The 19,799-nt window shown below is 57.4% G+C and overlaps 2 protein-coding genes across 2 annotated transcripts; one reads left to right on the forward strand and one right to left on the reverse strand.

The window, feature by feature from the left end:
• Positions 1 to 113: 113 nt before the first annotated feature.
• LOC113837243 (zinc finger protein 865-like) lies at positions 114 to 12,813 on the forward strand. Its single transcript, XM_027430661.2, is given in 4 exon segments — positions 114 to 235; positions 8,992 to 9,216; positions 9,219 to 10,729; positions 10,732 to 12,813. Coding segments are annotated over 3 exon segments (3,291 nt in total). The 5' UTR covers positions 114 to 235; positions 8,992 to 9,017; the 3' UTR covers positions 12,313 to 12,813.
• Positions 12,814 to 15,083: 2,270 nt separating this feature from the next.
• LOC113837242 (zinc finger protein 784-like) lies at positions 15,084 to 19,228 on the reverse strand. Its single transcript, XM_027430660.2, has 2 exons — positions 19,098 to 19,228; positions 15,084 to 16,925 (listed from the first exon to the last, which is right to left on the reverse strand). The coding sequence occupies exons 1-2, from the start codon at positions 19,173 to 19,175 to the stop codon at positions 16,008 to 16,010; spliced, it is 996 nt and encodes a 331-aa protein (XP_027286461.1). The 5' UTR covers positions 19,176 to 19,228; the 3' UTR covers positions 15,084 to 16,007.
• Positions 19,229 to 19,799: the final 571 nt, after the last annotated feature.

A 19,799-nucleotide genomic window follows, 5' to 3' on the forward strand; every position in this document is an offset into this window, starting at 1 on the left:
CCCTGTCCGCCCCCCCCCGTTTCCCCCCCCCCCCCCCGCCGCCATCCTCCACGCCGGCGCTTCGGGGGAAGCCGGCGCGACTTCCGCTTCCGGGCAGGCGGCGCGGGGCTGGCGGGGAGTGGTGGTGTGGGGGGGGAGAAAGGGGCGGCACTTCCGGTTGGGCCCTCGGGTCTCCCCGGAGCGGCGGCGCCTCCTCCGCCTCCTCAGCGTCCTCCCGGCGGAGACCCCAGCGCCGGTGAGTGACTGGGCGCGCGGCCCCGGGGGACCCGGGCTCCCCGGGGGCGGGGGGGCGTCTCCCTGGCCTGCCGCGGCCCCCGGAACGCCAGTGCTCCGCCGCCGGGCCCGAGGCACGGGGTCCCCCCCATCACGGCTCCCCCCACATGACCGCTCCGCACGGAGACCGCCCTCCTCCTCCCCGCCCGCCACCGGCGCGCTCCCGCCCGCGGGCACCCCTCCAGTGCCGGGGCCCCCCGCGGCTCCTCCTGCCCCCCAAGCCTCACTCGCTCTCCAGCTGCCGCCACCGGGGCCGCCCCCGATGGCCGTCAGGGGTGCAGTGCCTGCAGGGGGTCCCCAACCCCCAGTAGCAGCGTCCCCAGGGTGGGGGTGTTGCATTAGTACTTTGTGGCAAGAGTTATCCCCCAACTGAGTCTGACCACACACACACAGAACCCATCCCCAGTGCCCCCTTTGTGGGTGCAAAAGAACAAATATGTTCCATGTTGCAATGCCTGCAGGGGGTCCCCATCCCCTGTAGCATCGTCCCCAGGGTGGGGGTGTTGCATTAGTACTTTGTGGCAAGAGTTATCCCCCAACTGTGTCTGACCACACACACACACACACACACACACACACACACACACACACACAGAACCCATCCCCAGTGCCCCCTTTGTGGGTGCAAAAGAACAAATGTTTTCCATGTTGCAATGCCTGCAGGGGGTCCCATCCCCTGTAGCATCGTCCCCAGGGTGGGGGTGTTGCATTAGTACTTTGTGATAAGAGTTATCCCAACTGTATCTGACCACACACACACACACACACACACACACACACACACACACTATCCCCAGTGCCCCCTTTGTGGGTGCAAAAGGAAAACCAAATATTTTCCATGTTGCAATGCCTGCAGGGGGTCCCCATCCCCTGTAGCATCGTCCCCAGGGTGGGGTGTTGCATTAGTACTTTGTGATAAGAGTTAACCCCCCAACTGTGTCTGACCACACACACACACATACACACACACACACACACACCCTATCCCTAGTGCCCCCTTTGTGGGTGCAAAAGAAAAACCAAATGTTTTCCATGTTGCAATGCCTGCAGGGGGTCCCCATCCCCTGTAGCATCGTCCCCAGGGTGGGGTGTTGCATTAGTACTTTGTGATAAGAGTTAACCCCCCAACTGTGTCTGACCACACACACACACACACACACACACACACACACACACACACACACACGCACAGAACCCATCCCCAGTGCCCTCTTTGTGGTGCAAAAGAAAAAATATTTTCCTTCCATTCTGGCCTGTGCCGAGTGATTTAAAAAAAAAAAACAAAAAAACAAAAACTACCCTTTCTTGCAACCCCTCCAAAAAGACCTCTTCAGACCCACCCGCCAGTGGATCAGCCCCCTCCAGAGTCCTCCACCCCCCTTTTAGGGGAGAAACATGTGTCCAGTCAGCATCAGGTTCTCATGGAACACTTCCGCCCCACCTCCCCCACCCCCCTCATCCTGGCCTCTGCTGTCCCAGAACAAAGCAAAGTTAGCAGAGAGTGTTCCTTTAGGGGGGCATCAGCACCTCTTGTCCCCCCATCTTTAGCCAAGTCTCATGACATGGTCCCAAACTTCCTAGAAAAGACCCATAGGTTCTTATTGCTTCGCTAAGCCAGGACCACCATCCTCGGCCCAGGGCGTGCAGCTGTGAGGGGGAGAGACGCTACTAACCCTCCCTCGTTTTACAGGGGTTGGCACCCTAGTTGATAGGCAGATCAGAAACAACAAACAGTGCTGCTCGGTGGGTTTTCTGAGAGCCTGGTGAGCTGTTCCCGGGGGTGAAGGCTGAAACACAAGATTTTTAATCATGCCATTCAAAGATCCGGGGAACAGCTGGTGCAGAATTCCAGGGGTAGCAGTGATGTGTAGAAGAGCAGCCGTGAATTTGGAGCCCAATTGAAGGACAGAAGTCTTGCCCCCAAAGAGCCTTGGGATAAATTGCCTGGCTTTTGACGGTTCTACCAGGCTTGTGAGAGTCTTCCAGCGTCCACTTGTTCCTTATCCCCTCATAAACACTTTGACACCTGTTTAATGAGCATCTACTTAATACAGACAATAAAATGGGGAAAGATTCCTGTCCGCATGGAGTGGCTGTGCTAGTTGAGAAGGCTGACATTAGAAGTGAGGCTACTTGGGGCGAGGGGACATGATTCAGTCAGTAAACTGTTTGGTCCTGAATTCAGATTCCCAGTATTTACATTTAAAAAAAAAAAAAAAAAAAAAGAGTTGGGCATAGTGGCACACACCTGTAATCTCAGCACTGGGGAGATGGCAATAGGAGGATTCCTGGAGCTCACTGGCTAGCTTCAGATTTAACTGAAAGCTAAAGCTTCCTCAAAGAAGGAAGGAAAGAAAGAGGAAGGCAGTTGAGGAGGCCACACTACATTGGCCCCGGCCTCCACACCCTCACACGCAAACATAAACCACACACAAAATCAAAATACATATGAGGACAGAGTTACAGGGGCCGGGCTATTACTAAGACCACGTGTGGGCTATGTCACGCCATCTTGCTCCCCAGGTAAGCCACAGAACAGAAAGTTTGGTCCTAGACTGCTGTGGCCCACCATGGAACTACTCTGACAGCTTCCTTACCTAGCAGGTGGAATGATTAAGAGTATGAGCTGTGGATTTTCCTAGACTGGTCTTTCCTCACCCTGTTTGCCTAGCCTTGTTCCTTAGCTTACTCAGTAGTACTTATCAAGTGGCCAGTGAGATGGCTCAGCAGATAGAGAAAAAAAAAACCTCTTGCTCCCAAGCCTAATGACCTGAGGTCAGTCCCCAAAGGCAGGAGAGGACTGACTTCTGTAACTTGTCCTCTGACCTCTACACTTACTCACACACAATATGTAAATGTCACAAAATGGTTTTTTTTTTTTTTTTTTTTAAAGCCATTAGCAAGCTAGGTACTGTCCTAGGTCCTGAGGACAGAGTTAAGAACAAAGTCTTGTTTCTGAGGCTGTGGCGATGGATGGCTTAGTGGTCAAAGGACTCGCCTTAAAAGCCTGAGGGTCACGTCAGACTCCCAGAACCCATCTGAAAGCCAGTGAATTGGGAGGTCCACCTGGAGTTCTGGTCTCTGAAGGCAGAAATAGCATCCCCAGAACAGTCTGGCCAGATCTGTGAGCTCCGAGTTTGAGTGAGACACCCTGCTCGGTGAATAACATGGAAGAGGGATGGAGGATCACTCCTAGCATCAGGTCTCGGTGCACATGCACCCATGTGTGACTGACCACACGTGTGAAAACGGAAAAGGGGGACCTGGGCATGGGAGACCAGTAGAAACACGGTCAGGACAGCAGAACTCATGGGGTGCATTCGACGCCCGGGAATGATCTAGCGGGAAATGAAGCTAGCTGGGCAGTGAGGTCGGGGGGACAGGTGGCATTGGCCACTCAGAGCCCCATTGAGAAGGGAACAATTGAACAGAGACAGGAAGGAGGTGAGGGAGGAGAGTGGGGGGCGTTAATTTCGCCTGCAGAAGCTACAGTCCTGAAAAGCAGGAATAGAGAGAGCCAGCACATTGGAAGAACGGCTGCAAGCTCGTGGGGGCCTGTGTGGGTCGCTGGAAGGACTCTGGATCTTACTGAGGCAGGGTCACGAGGGTTTCGGCAGGAGGCCCGTAGCTTGGCTAAGTGGGATGGCAATACTTCTGAGGGAGTCGGGACTCTCGAGTGGGACACGCCATGTAAAGAGACAAGCCCTGGACTCTAGAATTCAGTGAACTCCAGTGGCTGGTCTGGACTTGGGTCAAACTGAGAGACGGGGTGGGGAGAGGATGGGATAGGTCCCCTCTCCAGCATACAGTAGTATATGGGCCCTTGAAAAGTAAAATGCCAGAAGGGAAGAGTGTGGAGTCTGCAACCCTGCCATTTTCTTCAACACTTACCTTAGCGACCCCCCTCCAGTCTCTGCCTCAGTGTGGTTTTTTTTTTTCAGGGGGGTGTTTTTGTTTTTGAGACAACCTCTTTCTGTGTCATCCTGGCTGTCTTGGAGCTCACTCTGTAGGCTAGGCTGGCCTTGAACTCAGAAGTCCCTCTGCTTTGCCCTCTGAGTGCTGGGAATAAAGGTGGACACCGCCACTGCCCGGCTGCGCCCCCAGGTTTCTGGTTCAGCAGTTCTGCCATCCATTCTCATGGTTGGGAGGAGGACTTAGAAGAGTCGAGTAATAGATATGGCCTGTTAACCCTTTCCCCCCTGTGTGATGTATGCATGCGCATGCTTGTGTAGGGGCCAGAGGTTGACAGTGGCTGTGTTCCATAGCTCCCGCTCTGACTCCCACTAGATCTGAGGCACACAAGTCGGCCTAGCGTAGCTAACCAGCTTGCTGTGAGGATCCCTCATCTCTGCCTTCTTAGGTGCCGGATGGCAGAGAGCTAGCTGTTTTACCCACCTAACTTTCACATGGGTTCCGGGGATCCGAGCTCTGCTCTTCAGTTTTGCATGGCAAGTGCTCTGTCCGCTGGACCATCTCCTCACCCCTGGTAAAACTTGCTGTGTTTATGTGGAACTCTGTTTGGTGCATGCCATGGGGGAGTCTCTTCCATTATAGTTTCATAAACTCTTCCTGGACAACACCACCTCAGAAAAGAGGCCGCCTGGGGCTGGAGAGACGGGTCCACAATTAGGAGTGCTTGCTGCTCTTGCAGAGAACCCAGCGCCCACATGGTGGCCCACACCACCTGTAACCCAAATCCAGGGCATCTGACACCCTTTTCTGGCTTCCGCTTAGGCATGTAGGCAGTGCACAGACAGACGACATGCAGGGAGAACACACACACAAAATAAATATTTTAAGAAGAGGGAGCCATTTAAGACTTAAAGCATAGGACTGGTGAGATGGCTCAGTAGGTAAAGTGTTTGCCAGGCAAGCCTGGTGACTGAGTTCAATCCCCGAAACCTACTTAACAACCCCAGAGTTGTCCTCTGAATGCCACACACACCCTCACTCACTCTTTAGCATATACAGAGTAAATAACATTTAAATAAAAACAAACCGTTCCGTCCACTGAAAGGAGGAAATGCCTCATTCCCAATCAGGATAATAAATTCCGTCCCTCTTTAGTGACCCCTTCATTGTGGTAAGGCACCTTACTTTACTGCTTGCAGGATACTGCCGATCACGGAATTGCTTTTCTGGGAGACCTATGAGCTCCATCTCTGCTAAATGCCCCCTCTCTAAGGAGGTTCTAGTCAGCTGACTCTCATGTGTTTGACTGTGTGTGTGTGTGAGCATGGGTGCGCGCTTGCTAGCATGTGCATGTGAAAGTCAGAGGGCCACTTTTGGGTAGTCGCTTCTCACCTTCCTCCTCTCTGAGGCATGCACTGGCCTAATCCTTGAGTTTCTCAGCAGTTCTTCCTCTGTCTGCCATCTTGGTAAGAGAGTGCTTGGATTACACATGAGCACCGCTCCTCCCTAAATAAACGTGTCTTTAGGGGATTGAACGCAGCTTGTCAGGGCTATTCAGTAAGCACCCACTGAGCATTCTTCCTAGCCCCTTATTTATCATTTGGCAAATACTTACCAATATAAACATCTGCCGCGATAGATTTCCCTCTGGGTACTGCTTTATTAGCTGCATCTTCTCAGCATCGGCATGCTGTTTTCATTTTCTTGTATTTTAATTTGTTTTTTATTTTTTATTTTATTTTTCTAGCACTCTATGACAGAGTGCTAGAAAGTCCAGGCTGAACCTTGCTTGCTGTGCAGCCGAGCCTAGTCTCGAACTCCTGGTCTTCCCACCTCTTACCTCCGAGGTGCATGTGCCTTGACACCTAGCTGAGCTTTCCTTTTCATTCACTGTAACACATTCTCTGATTTCCCTCACGGTCTCTTCTCGGTTCTCCTGGAGGAGGACAGAGAGTTGGTGTTGCTTAATCTCAACATAGCGACAAATAGCTTGTCCACATACGCACTATGGTAGGTGCAAGAACATAGTGTCAAAGAAAGCAGGCCACTTTGGTCCTGGCTCCCTTAGCGTCCTGGATGGTAATAAAACGCACGGCATAGTAGTTCCTAATAGGTTGGTGTCACTAACTGGTGAGAAGAATATAGCTGGACTGTGGGCCGGAGGTGACCATATGAAGATAGAAACCGGAATGGGATGGGGGAGGGGGCAGTGTCATTAACTTCTGAGGAAGGCTGCCCCAAGGCAGATGAAGAATCTTGGGGATTTGTTGCTTTTTGAGACAGAGTCTCATGCATCCCAGGCTGGCCTCAAAGCCACTATGTAGACAAGGCTAGCCTTGAATCCTGCCTCAGGTTCCCAATTTCTGGGATTATAGATGTCAACCACTATGCCTGGCAGAATCTATTGAATAGTAACCCCACACCTCCTGCTAGGTCCCTCAAATAGCCCAGAGAGCACCCCTAAAGAAGCTTCCTGTTACCATAACTCTACCCTGCACCTTCCTCCATTTTCAGGGTACAACTCCTGGGGAAACCTCTCGCACAGTGGTTGGAATTTTTCTCCTGGCTATCAGACCAGTCGTCTACTGCAGGCTTGCTTTGGGCACCTGGAATTAATTTCCTAGATCTCTCTGAGCATCAGTGTTCTCATTTGTCCCATGGAGAGAATAGGTGTCTCCATCTAAGCTGTGACAAGGCTCTGATGAGTTAAGAGGTGGAAGGGCTTAGGATACCCCAGCCGCAGCAGCTGCCACTAAGGTCCTCATGGAGCAAGCAGAGCCACTAACTGTTTCCTCACCACGCCATCCTTCCGTCCTTCCGTCCGTCCATCCATCCCTGCCCTGACCTCTTCCATAGCGCTTGCTCAGCATTGCTGTCTACTTCCTGCATGCTCACACTGCCCATCTTCCTCCTTGCTGGCTGAGTCCCTCGCCTAGGTTCTGCGTGCAGTCCCTGGTTGCTATGCCTTTAGTTCTTCTGGAGCTTAGATTAAATGGAGGGGCATTGACTGTTGGATCTTGTCCAAGAACACTCAAGAGCTGGATACTAAAAATACCTAGTTCCATGTAGAGGTGGCATGGAGACACCCACCTTTCACCTGTGGGTGCCGAGAGCCAGCCAGGCAGACCGGATAAAGGCCCTGGGCCTTGCGGGGACATCCTCTCCCCCAGAGCTCCTTAGCTTTTCAGTGTGGTGTGATAAAGAAGATGAGGACTGGGCGTGGAGCCAGAACGGTGGGGGCAAGGGATGATGGGCAAAACAGAGGCCTTTCTCCCACTGACTGCAAAAGCTCAGTGGGGCTGCTGTGTCTGAGAACACAGACGTGAACTCCGGAGGTTGAGGAGTTCAAAAAGACAGCAGGAATGGAAAACACACTGTAAGGGCGGTGCAAGAACATGCCTGCCTGCCCGCCCGCCCACCTGCCTGTCCAGTGTTCAGAAGGACAGCAATCTAGGTCTGCCCAGGCGTGTGATGTCATCATTGATGCACACACACACACACACACACACACACACACAGCACAGCGGTGGAATGCACACTGCTGGTGGGTGTTTTGGTTCACCCAGAGATCCCCAGGCCGAGGTTCAGACCCCATTTTAAATGTGGAGAAAGCATGGATCCTAGCAGAGATCAGAACCCAGGTCTGCCCAGGTCAATGCATGTATCCCAATGGCCTTGAGCTAGCTGCCTTCTAGGAATGCAGGCATTCTTGCTGTTAACTAACTTGTCCTAGGCTAGTGGATTTTCCTCTCTTTGCATTCAAAGAATATTCCCTCTCCTGCAGCATCGAGCTCCTCCCCAGTTTTCTTGGCTTCCCTATTTCTGCTACTGGAATAGATACTACCAATTAATAGAAGGCATTACCATATACTGAGTGCTTGCAAGGTGCCAGGAGGAGCCTTCCACGTGTTAATGTTAAAATATTGGATCTTCACAACAGCCCTGTGCTTCATAGATCCTGCTTGCCCTAGCCTTTGGACTCCCTCCCTCCCCCCCACCACCACCACAGGATTCCCTCAAACTTGGAGCAATCTCAGCCTCCTGGGTGCTTAGACACAATGGTTGTGGAGGCAGAGGTTCCGTCATTTGCCCGTGGTCACACAGCTAGAAAGGGTCTGGGGGGATAAAAGCGGTGGTGGCATATACCTCTAATCCCAGGACTTGGGAGACAGAGGCAGGTGGATCTGAGTTTGAGGCCAGCCTGGTCTACATGGTGAGTTCCCGGACAGCCAGAGCTACACAGAGAAACCCTGTCTCGATAAAAAACCAAAAAGGAAGGAAGGGAGGAAAGAAGGAAGGAAGGGAGGGAGGGAGAGAGGGAGGGAGGGAGGGAGGAAGGGAGGGAGGGGCTGGGCTTGGGTTACTGAAGCTTCTGTCTTAACCACTCAGCTGGGCACTATTCTTATCCTCATTTTATAGTGGCAGAATCTGAGAGGATTGAGACCAGAGGAAAGTCTGCGGAGGGAATGGGGGGAAACTCCACCTAGAGCAGGAGAGGTTTTGAACCCCCCCCCCACTCAGCACCACCATCACCAAGATCCTAGGGAGAGAAAGCAGGCGCCTACAGGTGCATGGAGAAGCCAGTGTGAGGATGGCTAGGGAGGCTGTGTGAACATCCAGGAAGAAGGTAGGGCTGGGAAGAGGCTAGGGATGACCCCGGGTCCACACAGGTAAGAGGAAAAGGGATTATGGGCAGGCAGAATGCCAGGCAGCTAAGAGAATGGCGCGGGTGCAGGAGCATGGCGGCCGTTCCTCTGCCTGCTTCTCACGGCTCCCCTTGCTCAGTCCCCGTCCTCTTCTTCACAGGGTCTCCTTCTCTCCACCGGCCAGAGATGGAGGCAAACCAGGCAGGCAGCGGTGCCGGGGGTGGCGGGAACAGCGGCATCGGGGGCGAGGACGGGGTCCACTTCCAGAGTTACCCCTTTGACTTCCTGGAATTCCTCAACCACCAGCGCTTTGAGCCCATGGAGCTGTACGGGGAGCATGCCAAAGCGGTGGCGGCCCTGCCCTGCACCCCGGGGCCCCCGCCCCAGCCCCGCCCCAGCCTCCTCCGCCCCAGTATGACTACCCACCCCAGGCCACTTTCAAACCCAAGGCGGAGGCGCCTTCCTCCTCCTCGTCATCCTCCTCCTCATCTTCCTCATCTTCATCTTCTTCATCCTCTTCCCAAGCCAAGAAGCTGGATCCGCCACTGCCGCCCACCTTCGGGGCGCCACCCCCTCCGCTGTTTGACGCCGCCTTCCCCGCCCCGCAATGGGGGATTGTCGACCTCTCGGGGCACCAGCACCTCTTCGGAAACCTGAAGCGAGGAGGGCCCACGCCCGGGCCCGGGGTGGCATCAGGCCTGGGCACTCCCACCGGGACCCCGGGGCCACTTCCCGCACCCACGCAGACCCCGCCCGGGCCCACGGTAGGGGCGGCCTGCGACCCCACCAAGGACGACAAGGGCTACTTCCGAAGGCTCAAGTACCTGATGGAGCGGCGCTTCCCGTGCGGCGTGTGCCAGAAGTCCTTCAAGCAGTCGTCGCACCTGGTGCAGCACATGCTGGTGCACTCCGGCGAGCGGCCCTACGAGTGCGGCGTCTGCGGCCGCACCTACAACCACGTCTCCAGCCTCATCCGCCACCGCCGCTGCCACAAGGACGTGCCACCAGCCGCCGGGGGGCCGCCGCCGCCGCAGACGGGGACCCCGCATCCTTCCCTGGGCCTCCCGGTGCCCGCGGCCAGTGCCACGGCCGCCTCCGGCCCCGCCGCAGTGTCCTCCGTGTCCTCCGTGTCCTCCGGCCCCGCAGCGCCTGCCACCTCCGCCGACGGGAATGCCACGGCCACTGTCCCCGCCGCCGCCACCGCCGCCGGGGTGGCCATGCCTCCTCCCCACACCAGCAGCAGCAGCAGCAGCTCCTCCACCGCGGGCGGCGACGGCCCGTTCGCCTGTCCCCTCTGCTGGAAGGTCTTCAAGAAGCCCAGCCACCTCCACCAGCACCAGATCATCCACACGGGCGAGAAGCCCTTCTCCTGCTCCGTGTGCAGCAAGAGCTTCAACCGCAGGGAGAGCCTCAAGCGCCACGTGAAGACGCACTCGGCCGACCTGCTGCGCCTGCCCTGCGGCGTCTGCGGCAAGGCCTTCCGCGACGCCTCCTACCTCCTCAAGCACCAGGCGGCCCACGCCGGCGCCGGCCTCCCGCGCCCCGTCTACCCGTGCGACCTGTGCGGCAAGACCTACTCGGCCCCGCAGAGCCTGCTGCGCCACAAGGCGGCCCACGCGCCGCCCCCCGGGGCCACCGAGCCGGCCAAGGACGGGGGCGGCCTCCGTCCCGCAGCCCCCGCCGCCGCCCCCCGCCCCGCCGCCCGCCACCTTCCCCCCGGCCCCTACCTCCTGCCCGCCGACCCCACCACCCCCGACGAGAAGGCCGCGCGGGCGGCGGCGGCCGTGGTCTACGGTGCGGTGCCCGTGCCGCTCCTCGGCGCGCATCCCCTGCTGCTCGGCGGCGGCGGGGCGCCGCGGGCGCGGCGCGGGGCCGGGCGTGGCGGGGGCCGCGGGGCGTGGTGGGCCTCGCGGGGAAGACGTTCTGCTGCGGCATCTGCGGCCGCGCGTTCGGCCGCCGCGAGACCCTGAAGCGCCACGAGCGCATCCACACCGGCGAGAAGCCCCACCAGTGCCCGGTGTGCGGGAAGCGCTTCCGCGAGTCCTTCCACCTGAGCAAGCACCACGTGGTGCACACCCGCGAGCGGCCCTACAAGTGCGAGCTGTGCGGCAAGGTCTTCGGCTACCCGCAGAGCCTCACGCGCCACCGCCAGGTCCACCGGCTGCAGCTGCCCTGCGCCCTGGCCGGGGCCGCGGGCCAGGGGACCACGGGGGCCTGCGGGCCCGGGGGGGCGGCGGGCGCCGCCGGTGGCCCCGGCGACGGGCTGAGCTACGCCTGCTCGGACTGCGGGGAGCACTTCCCCGATCTCTTCCACGTCATGAGCCACAAGGAGGCGCACATGTCCGAGAAGCCCTACGGCTGCGACGCCTGCGGCAAGACCTTCGGCTTCATCGAGAACCTCATGTGGCACAAGCTGGTGCACCAGGCGGCCCCCGAGCGGCTCCTCCCGCCCGCGGCCCCCAGCGGCCCCCAGTCCTCTGATGGCTCCGGCGGCGGCGGCGGGGGTGGCACCGATGCCTCCAGCGTGCTGGACAACGGGCTGGCCGGAGAGGTGGGGGCGGCGGTGGCCGCGCTGGCCGGCGTGGCGGCGGGCGGCGGCGGCGGCGGCGGCGAGGATTCGGGTGGCGCGGCGGTGGCCGGCGGGGGTGGCGGGGCCACCGCGGGCGCCGAGCGCTTCAGCTGTGCCACCTGCGGCCAGAGCTTCAAGCATTTCCTGGGGCTGGTGACTCACAAGTACGTGCACCTGGTGCGCCGGACCCTGGGCTGCGGCCTGTGCGGCCAGAGCTTCGCGGGCGCCTACGACCTGCTCCTGCACCGCCGAAGCCACCGGCAGAAGCGCGGCTTCCGCTGCCCGGTGTGCGGGAAGCGCTTCTGGGAGGCGGCGCTGCTGATGCGCCACCAGCGCTGCCACACGGAGCAGCGGCCCTACCGGTGCGGCGTGTGCGGCCGGGGCTTCCTGCGCTCCTGGTACCTGCGGCAGCACCGGGTCGTGCACACCGGCGAGCGCGCCTTCAAGTGCGGCGTGTGTGCCAAGCGCTTCGCCCAGTCCTCCAGCCTGGCGGAGCACCGGCGGCTGCACGCCGTGGCCCGGCCCCAGCGCTGCGGGGCCTGCGGCAAGACCTTCCGTTACCGCTCCAACCTGCTGGAGCACCAGCGCCTGCACCTGGGCGAGCGCGCCTACCGCTGCGAGCACTGCGGCAAGGGCTTCTTCTACCTGAGCTCCGTGTTGCGCCACCAGCGTGCCCACGAGCCCCCGCGGCCCGAGCTGCGCTGCCCTGCCTGCCTCAAGGCCTTCAAGGATCCTGGCTACTTCCGGAAGCACCTGGCTGCCCATCAGGGTGGCAGGCCCTTCCGCTGCTCCTCCTGCGGCGAGGGCTTCGCCAACACCTACGGTCTCAAGAAACACCGCTTGATGCACAAGGCTGAGGGTCTTGGCGGGCCCGGAACAGGGGGCAGCACCTTGGCAGGGAAGGATCCCTGACCAGGGGGATTCAGTATATCACTCCAATCCGATGTCCCCTTCTGAACTACACCCCCCCACCCCACCCCCACCCCCCCACCCCCGCTTTCTGGGGCTGCTGGTCAGACTCTCCCCAACCCCTTTACTCTTACCCGTTCTAAAGAACCACAGCTGGTCTAGCCTCCCTCCGAGCCCATGCCCTACAAACTCAAGATGACATTGCTCCAATCCCAGGCCGTTCTGGCCCTTCCTTTTAAGTCCGTCACACACTGAGCTGCATCCTCCGTCCAGCCTTCTTTTGTAACCCTCATCTGCTACCCAGCAGCATTGTGGCTCCAGCCAGCTGTGGTGGAGATGGTCTGAATTCCTCAATGCCTCAACACTTCCTTTGGGATCTGGCTGGCTGGACAGTGGACTACGAACAGAGTTGGGAGGACACAGGTGGGGGTCTGGGTGCTCTTGGATTCGGGGGGTGGGGGGAACAGACGCCGCTTGTACAGAGCAGAGAACAATAAATCGTATCAACAGGGCCGCTGGGGTCTGTCCTTGCTGTTTCTGGGGGATTCCGATGACGGGACGGACACACACCACCTCACCGGCCCTTCACCTGGGTTGAGTGAGGATTGGCCTATGACCTGGGCAAGTGGAGACAGGTGAGTAGATCTCTCGGGAACAGGTAATAGAGATTCGAGACTCACCCCCCTCCACCATGCTCTCAGACACCGTGACCGGAAGCCGGGTCCTGACCTGGGCACTGGGGAACAATGGATTGACTGGACATGACATTCGCACCCCAATAGGCTGGGAGAGCACATCTGTGGAGCTAACCACAGTCTGCAGACTGAGACAGGATCTCATGTATTTGAGGCTGGCTATAGAGTTGCTTTGGAGGTTAAGAATAGCCTTGGTTTGTTTTTGTTTTTTTGTTTTTGTTTTGCTTTTTTGGTTTTTCGAGACAGGGTTTCTCTGTATTGTTTTGGAGGCTGTCCTGGAACTCGCTCTGTAGACCAGGGAGGCCTCGAACTCAAGGCAGTTATTCCTCTTAGTTGCTGAGCTATCCCTTCAGCCCAAATTTTGTAATTTTATTTTTATTCTCAATTTCAAACATATATGTGCGCGCGCGCGCGCGCACACACACACACACACACACACACACACAAACACACGCGTACAACTTTGGTTGTATCTATACAACCCCCACTCTGCTCTTATCCCTCTCACCCTCCTGCTGAACACCCTTTCTTTCTAACAAGCTCTACTTTGCTGTCTTTTATTCTCCTGGTGGCCCACTGTGTTTAGTCAGGGTTGCTTCCATAAACATGGGTTGGATGGCTTATTTACCACAGCAAGGGCAGCTATCTTACCAATAGCCACACCACTGGGGACAGTGACTCCCCCACCCCACTTTCCCGGGCAGCCATGAGAACTGCTTACAGCTCCTCAGAGGGGAGTGGGGCCCTACAAACCTCTTCCCTGTGACTAAAAATGTCCAGTTCTGCTTCTACTCTCGGAGTGCTGGGAAGATGGGCGTGTGCCTCCAGCTTTCGTGCTGGAGATTGAACCCAGGGTACCATGTGTGCTAGGTAAGCACTCTAGCAGCTGAACTGCACCCCCAACCCCACTGCCATCTTCTGATGTAGTGTACAAACTGTTAGTGTCCAGTTTCCCCCGCCATACACTTTTTTTTTGCTTGCATGCATTCATGCATGTTCTTTTTTTTTAAGATTTTATTTATTATGTATACAACATTCTGCTTCCATGTCTATCTGCACACCAGAAGAGGGCACCAGATCTCATAACATGGTTGTGAGTCACCATGTGGTTGCTGGGAATTGAACTCAGGACCTCTGGAAGAGCAGTCGGTGCTCTTAACCTCTGAGCCACCTCTCCAGCCCGCCCATCTCTCTAGCCCCCCCCCACACACACTTCTTGTTGAATCTGAACACGGAGCCTGAGCATCAGTTGCTTGTTTCCCCTCCTCTTGGTTCTGGCCACTTATCCACACTGCCGGCATGTTGGTGGTCCCTTTCCGAAAGCAACAGGCAGGGAGTTTCTGTTTAGTGGCAAGGATCCACATGAGAAAGTGAAGAAGGCAGGACCTGACCGTGATGCCATAATTGCTCAGGCATGAGGTCACTGTTGGCAGGTTCTACAAGAAGAGGTGATGGGGAAAAAAAAAAAAAAAAGTGCCTGGACTCCAAAGGTGCTTAACTGCTCATTCTGTGAGATTGATCAGAAATAAGACCAGGGAAGAAGGTGGCTTAAGGAACCTGTGGAGGTTTCTAGCTTCAGCTGATGGGCTAATGAGATGGGAAGCCGGCTCCTTTCTTTAGAGGAAATGCTGAGGGTTTGTTTTTTAGGTTTATTTATTTACCATGCACAGTGTTCTGCCTGCATTGTGCCTGCAGGCCAGAAGAGGGCACCAGATTTCACTATAGATGGTTGTGAGCCACCATGTGGTTGCTGGGAATTGAACTCAGGACTTCTGGAAGAGCGGCCAGTGCTCTTCACCACTGGGCCGTCTCTTCAGCCCTGAAAATGGTGAGTTTTTATTATGCATCACCTGAGGGTCATCTCTTGGGGATGCTGGATGAGCAAGGACTGAGCTAGCAGCAAACACATCTTCTCCATGAGAAAATCAAGGGCTTCTGAGTAAGTGGTCCAATCTCCAACGCCCCTTCATTGCACAAAACCTCTGACAACACAGCCACGCAGCCAAGCCTAGGCCCTCCCCATTCCAGATATAAGAAAACAGGCATAGCAAGGCCCAGAGAGCTGGAATACAATACTGGTAGAGAAACATTTCAGAAACTCTTTAATAGGAACAGACTGGAAGTCCCCACTCCCACCCCAAACTCCAGTTCCCAAGTCCTTTTGAACCCCTTACCATGGTGTCTTCTCTTACTCTACACCCTGGGCCAGCCCACGGAGGTTGTCCTCAGCCAACCCTTCCTCCCAAATTGCCCAGTACTGAGCAGGAAGCTGTCTACCTCACAGCGGAAGAAAATAGAGAAATCAGGAACTTCTTTGTAGACGTGGTTCCCACGGGCTCTGAACCTAAAGCTCAAGGGGACACCAGGTGCTTGTCTGCTTGCTTGCAGCGTGTGCCCTCAGTTGCTTCCAGAAGAGTCTGGTGGGTTAACGAGAGACCGCTATGGGGTATGATAGAGAGAGCAGAGCTTAGAGCTAATCTCTGTGGGCAGGCTCACTTCCGAGAGATTCATGAACTCCCATGAACCGTGGTTTAGGTACTCTCAGGTTTTGAGGGAGAAGGCATCCTAGCATCTCTTCAGCCACGGCCTGGTGAGCATCTTCTGTCGGGGAAGGGTAGGCATCCTAGGACCAGTGCAATCCAGTTGAGGTAGGCAAAAGATTTCATATTAATCCACCTTAGGGCAGCCCCTACATGGTCCAGAGGTAGTCTAGTGGTGGTGGATACACTCTTGCTTTGCAGCCTGGGCGGATCAGGACCTCACAATCCTCCTGCCACCATCTCCAGAATACTGGGGCTTACAGGAGCGGGCCACGCTCGGTTGTCTCTCTAGTTTCACATTTAGCTGGGCACCTACAGAACTGCAGGTACCTCTTCCTGAGTCTCAAAGGGTAGAGTGGGTTTCTGGGAGAGCAGAACCCGGTTCTTTCTCAGCTCTCCAATCCCAGCCGCTCACTGTCTCGCCTTCGCTTTTGCGGCTACTCGTGCTTCCTAATCGCCCAGCCTACTGGTCAACCTCCACATTGGCCTTCCCAGCGTCTCCATGCCCTCCTTCGGGAGCCTTCTCGGTCCCACGCTCATCCCCTGACCCCTGGGCTCCCGAAGATGGTCCCAGTTGGCCTCCAGACTCTCCCACCCCAGGCCCTGGCCCAGGCCCGTGGAAATGGGTGCGCTGGTGTTTGCGGAAATTGGAGGAGTTATTGAAAGTGCGGCTGCAGAGCGTGCAGCGGAAGGGCCGCTCGCCCGTGTGGATGCGGGCGTGACCGCTCAGCACCGAGGACTGTGTGAAGCCCTTGCCACAGACGCCGCAGTGGTAGGGCCGCTCGCCGGTGTGCACGCGCTCGTGGTCTCGCATGTCTGACGAGCGGCGGAAGGGCTTGGTGCAGAACCTGCAGGCGAAAGGCTTGCCTACCGCGGCCCCCGCGGCTGCCGCGGCCCTCACCACCTCCGACCTCTCCTGGGCCACCCCGACCCCTGGCAGGCTCGGCTGTCCGTGTCCGGTTGGTGCTGCAGGTGGAAGCCTTGGAGAGGAGCCCGGCTCCACCCCGTGTCGGCGTTGGTGCCGGAGCAGAGGTGCCAAGGCCTTAAAAGCCCGTGGGCAGAGTGGGCAGCGGTAAGGCCGCTCTCCTGTGTGCAAGCTGTAGTGGGCTCGCAGGCTGGCAGGGCCTGGACAGCTGTGGCCACACACGTGACAGCGGCTTGGGTCCCCACCCTGCCCAACCCCGTCCACGCCTGCCAGGTGGCCATGTTCGTGAAACAGCAGCTCTGAGACCAGGTGGAAGGCAGCGGGACACAGGGCACAGTGAAAGGACCCCGGCCCTGGGGGCTCAAGGACCGACGTGGTGTCTGTAACTTTTACCACCTGGATCTCGATGAGGTCACTTGGGGGTGTGGCAGAGCGGCCGCCGTCAGGCACCAGGACCTGGAGAGCAGAAGAAGAGTCAGGCTGTGGACCCTGCTGGGGGAGCATTCTTCAGTCCCCCTCCCAGATGGCTCCGTGGGCATTTGCCAAACCCAACGAACTGAGTAGGATCCCTGGGACCCGCAGGGTGGAAAGACAGAACCGGCTCTCCCAATTTGCCCTCTGACCTCCACATGCCTGTGCTACGGCACACACACGCAACCCTTCCCTCAAATAAAAAAATTAAAATTTTTAAATAAAATATTTGCTCCTCTGAAGTCAACTGGATCCTTGATTTTTCTTAACGATTTATTATTTACTTTTTTTTTTTTCGAGACAGGGTTTCTCTGTGTCTTTGCAGCCTCTCCTGGCACTCGCTCTTGTAGAAGAGGCTGGTCTCGAACTGACAGAGATCCGCCTGTCTCTGCCTCCCAAATGTCTAGATTAGAGGCGAGCGCCACCAGGCCGGGATTTTTCTTTTTATGTGTAGGTGCGAGTGCCTGAATGTATGATGTTCACTACATGTGTGCAGTGCCCACGAGGTCCAGAAGTGAGGGCCAGATGCCCCAGAGGTGGAGTTCCAGATGGCTGCGAGCCTCCATAAGGGAGCTGGGAACCGAACCTCTTAAAAGAGCAGCCAGTGTGCTCAACTGCTGAGCCGTCATCTCTCCAGCCTCTGCCCATCGGCTTCTTGACCCTGTTCTCAGCGATCCAGAATTCTTGCTGTATCCAGCTGGCATTTCCTCATGCTGCCCCAAATACAGCGCGGACACAGACACGCCTCTCCTCTGTACTAGTCAAAAGCCGCCTTATCATTTCTTGTCCCTACAACCGAAAAACCACACCCCAGGGAATCCCGCCCGGCCCCTCATCACCTACCTCTCTATAGAGACCCCCCTGCGTGGACTCTGGGAGATGTCACCGAGGGCATGCATGTCGCCACTCCAAGCCCTCCGACTGCACTTAAACCCGGAGCCACCCCTAGAACACCCATCACGATCTGGACCCTGCACTGGAGATCTAAGCCGGCACCCAGCTGACTTCTGCCGTCTAAATTTAGCTCGCCCCACCCCCACCCTATCGGTTGACTCTCTGTTTCCCTTATGGAACGTCTGGCAATGAATTCTGTTTATTGTCACGCCTCCTCTTCACAAGGCAGCAAGGTGCCAGAGGACGCAGTCCGTCTCCGTCCGTGCTGGCCCCCTGGAGCCCAGTGTGGATTGAGTGGAAACAGGATTCTCATTTACTCTCCAGGCACAAGTCCGGAGGCCCCAAAGGCACCCACCCGAAACAGCCATTTCTCCTCCAGGATCCTCCCTTGGGCACTCCTGAGGCAGTCCTGGTGCCATCGCGTGACATCCCGACATGGTGACAGGACTGTCACACTCCTTTGGGGTCACCTTCCCAACCCTCCAGCAGCCCTGTAATTTCCCTGAGGGCTCCAGGCTCCTCTTATGCGAACCCGCTCCCTAGCGCGCAAGACTCCACCCCATTTTATGCAAATAGGCTCCCTCCCGCTCAGACTCCACCCCCTTCAATGCAAACCGGCTCACTACTGCTCAAGACTCCACCCCCTTCTATGCAAACCGGCTCCCTAGTGCTCAAGGCTCCACCCCCTTCTATGCAAACCAGCTATCTAGCGCTCGACTCCACCCCCTTCTATGCAAACCGGCTATCTAGAGCTCAAGACCCCACCCCCTTCTATGCAAATCGGCTCCCTAGTGTTCAAGACCCCACCCCCTTCTATGCAAACCGGCTATCTAGAGCTCAAGACCCCACCCTCTTCTATGCAAATCGGCTCCCTAGTGTTCAAGACTCCACCCCCTTCTATGCAAACCGGCTATCTAGCGCTCAAGACTCCACCCCCTTCTATGCAAACCGGCTCCCTAGCGCTCAAGACTCCACCCCCTTCTATGCAAACCGGCTCCCTAGCGCTCAAGACTCCACCCCCTTCTATGCAAATCGGCTCCCTAGCACACTCTCCGGCCCTAACCCTGCCCCACGCTCAGCCTGTCTTCAGGCCCCGCCTCCACCAGGCCTCGCTCCTCACCCCATAGGCTCCTCCCTAAGCCCCGCCCCCGGAGCGCTCCCATACCCCCGCCCATTTCCCCCTAGGCCCCGCCCCCTGCCCCGCCCGGCCCTGCCGTCGCCTCCGCCGCGAGCACCCGGCCCTGACCCCTCGGTCGCCCGCACCAGGTCCGACGGCTCCGGGGATGGCGACTCCCGGGTCGGTGAGCTCGGAATCGGGGGCTCCGGGCGCGCGGCGGCCATCTTGTAGCTAAACCCTGTCCCTGAGGCCGAGGAGCGCGAGCTCCGCGAGGGGCGGGGCCTGGGCTGGCGGCGCTGCGCAGGCGCGCGCGCGGAGGCAGGGCGGCGGGGGGGCGGCCCTGGCGCGCAGTGGGGCGGGGCCCTGGCGGGCAGGTGGGCGGGGCCGGGGCGGGGCCGGGCAGAACGTCTCCCTGGCCTGTCTGTGAGTCCTGCGCGAGGACAGACCGCCGGAGCTTGTGGCTGCGAGGTCCGCGGATCCCGGGATGGTTCCGATGTCGTCCCCGCCCTCTTCAAAACCATCGTTTAGAGCCGGGCGGTGGTGGCGATGCTCGCCTCTAGTGCCAGCACTCGGGAGGCAGAGGCAGCGGATCTCTGTGAGTTCGAGCCCAGGCTGGTCTCCAGAGCTACACAGAGAAACCCTGCCTCGAAAAACAAAACAAAACAAACAACAAAAATAATAATAATAAAAAATAAAAACTTCGTTTAGAGCCGGGCGGTGGTGGCGATGCTCGCCTTTAGTGCCAGCACTCGGGAGGCAGAGGCAGCGGATCTCTGTGAGTTCGAGCCCAGCCTGGTCTCCAGAGCTACACAGAGAAACCCTGCCTCGAAGAAGAAGATAAAAAAGAC

This window comes from Cricetulus griseus, chromosome 9 (assembly GCF_003668045.3).
Source record: "Cricetulus griseus strain 17A/GY chromosome 9, alternate assembly CriGri-PICRH-1.0, whole genome shotgun sequence".
Taxonomy (NCBI): domain Eukaryota; kingdom Metazoa; phylum Chordata; class Mammalia; order Rodentia; family Cricetidae; genus Cricetulus; species Cricetulus griseus.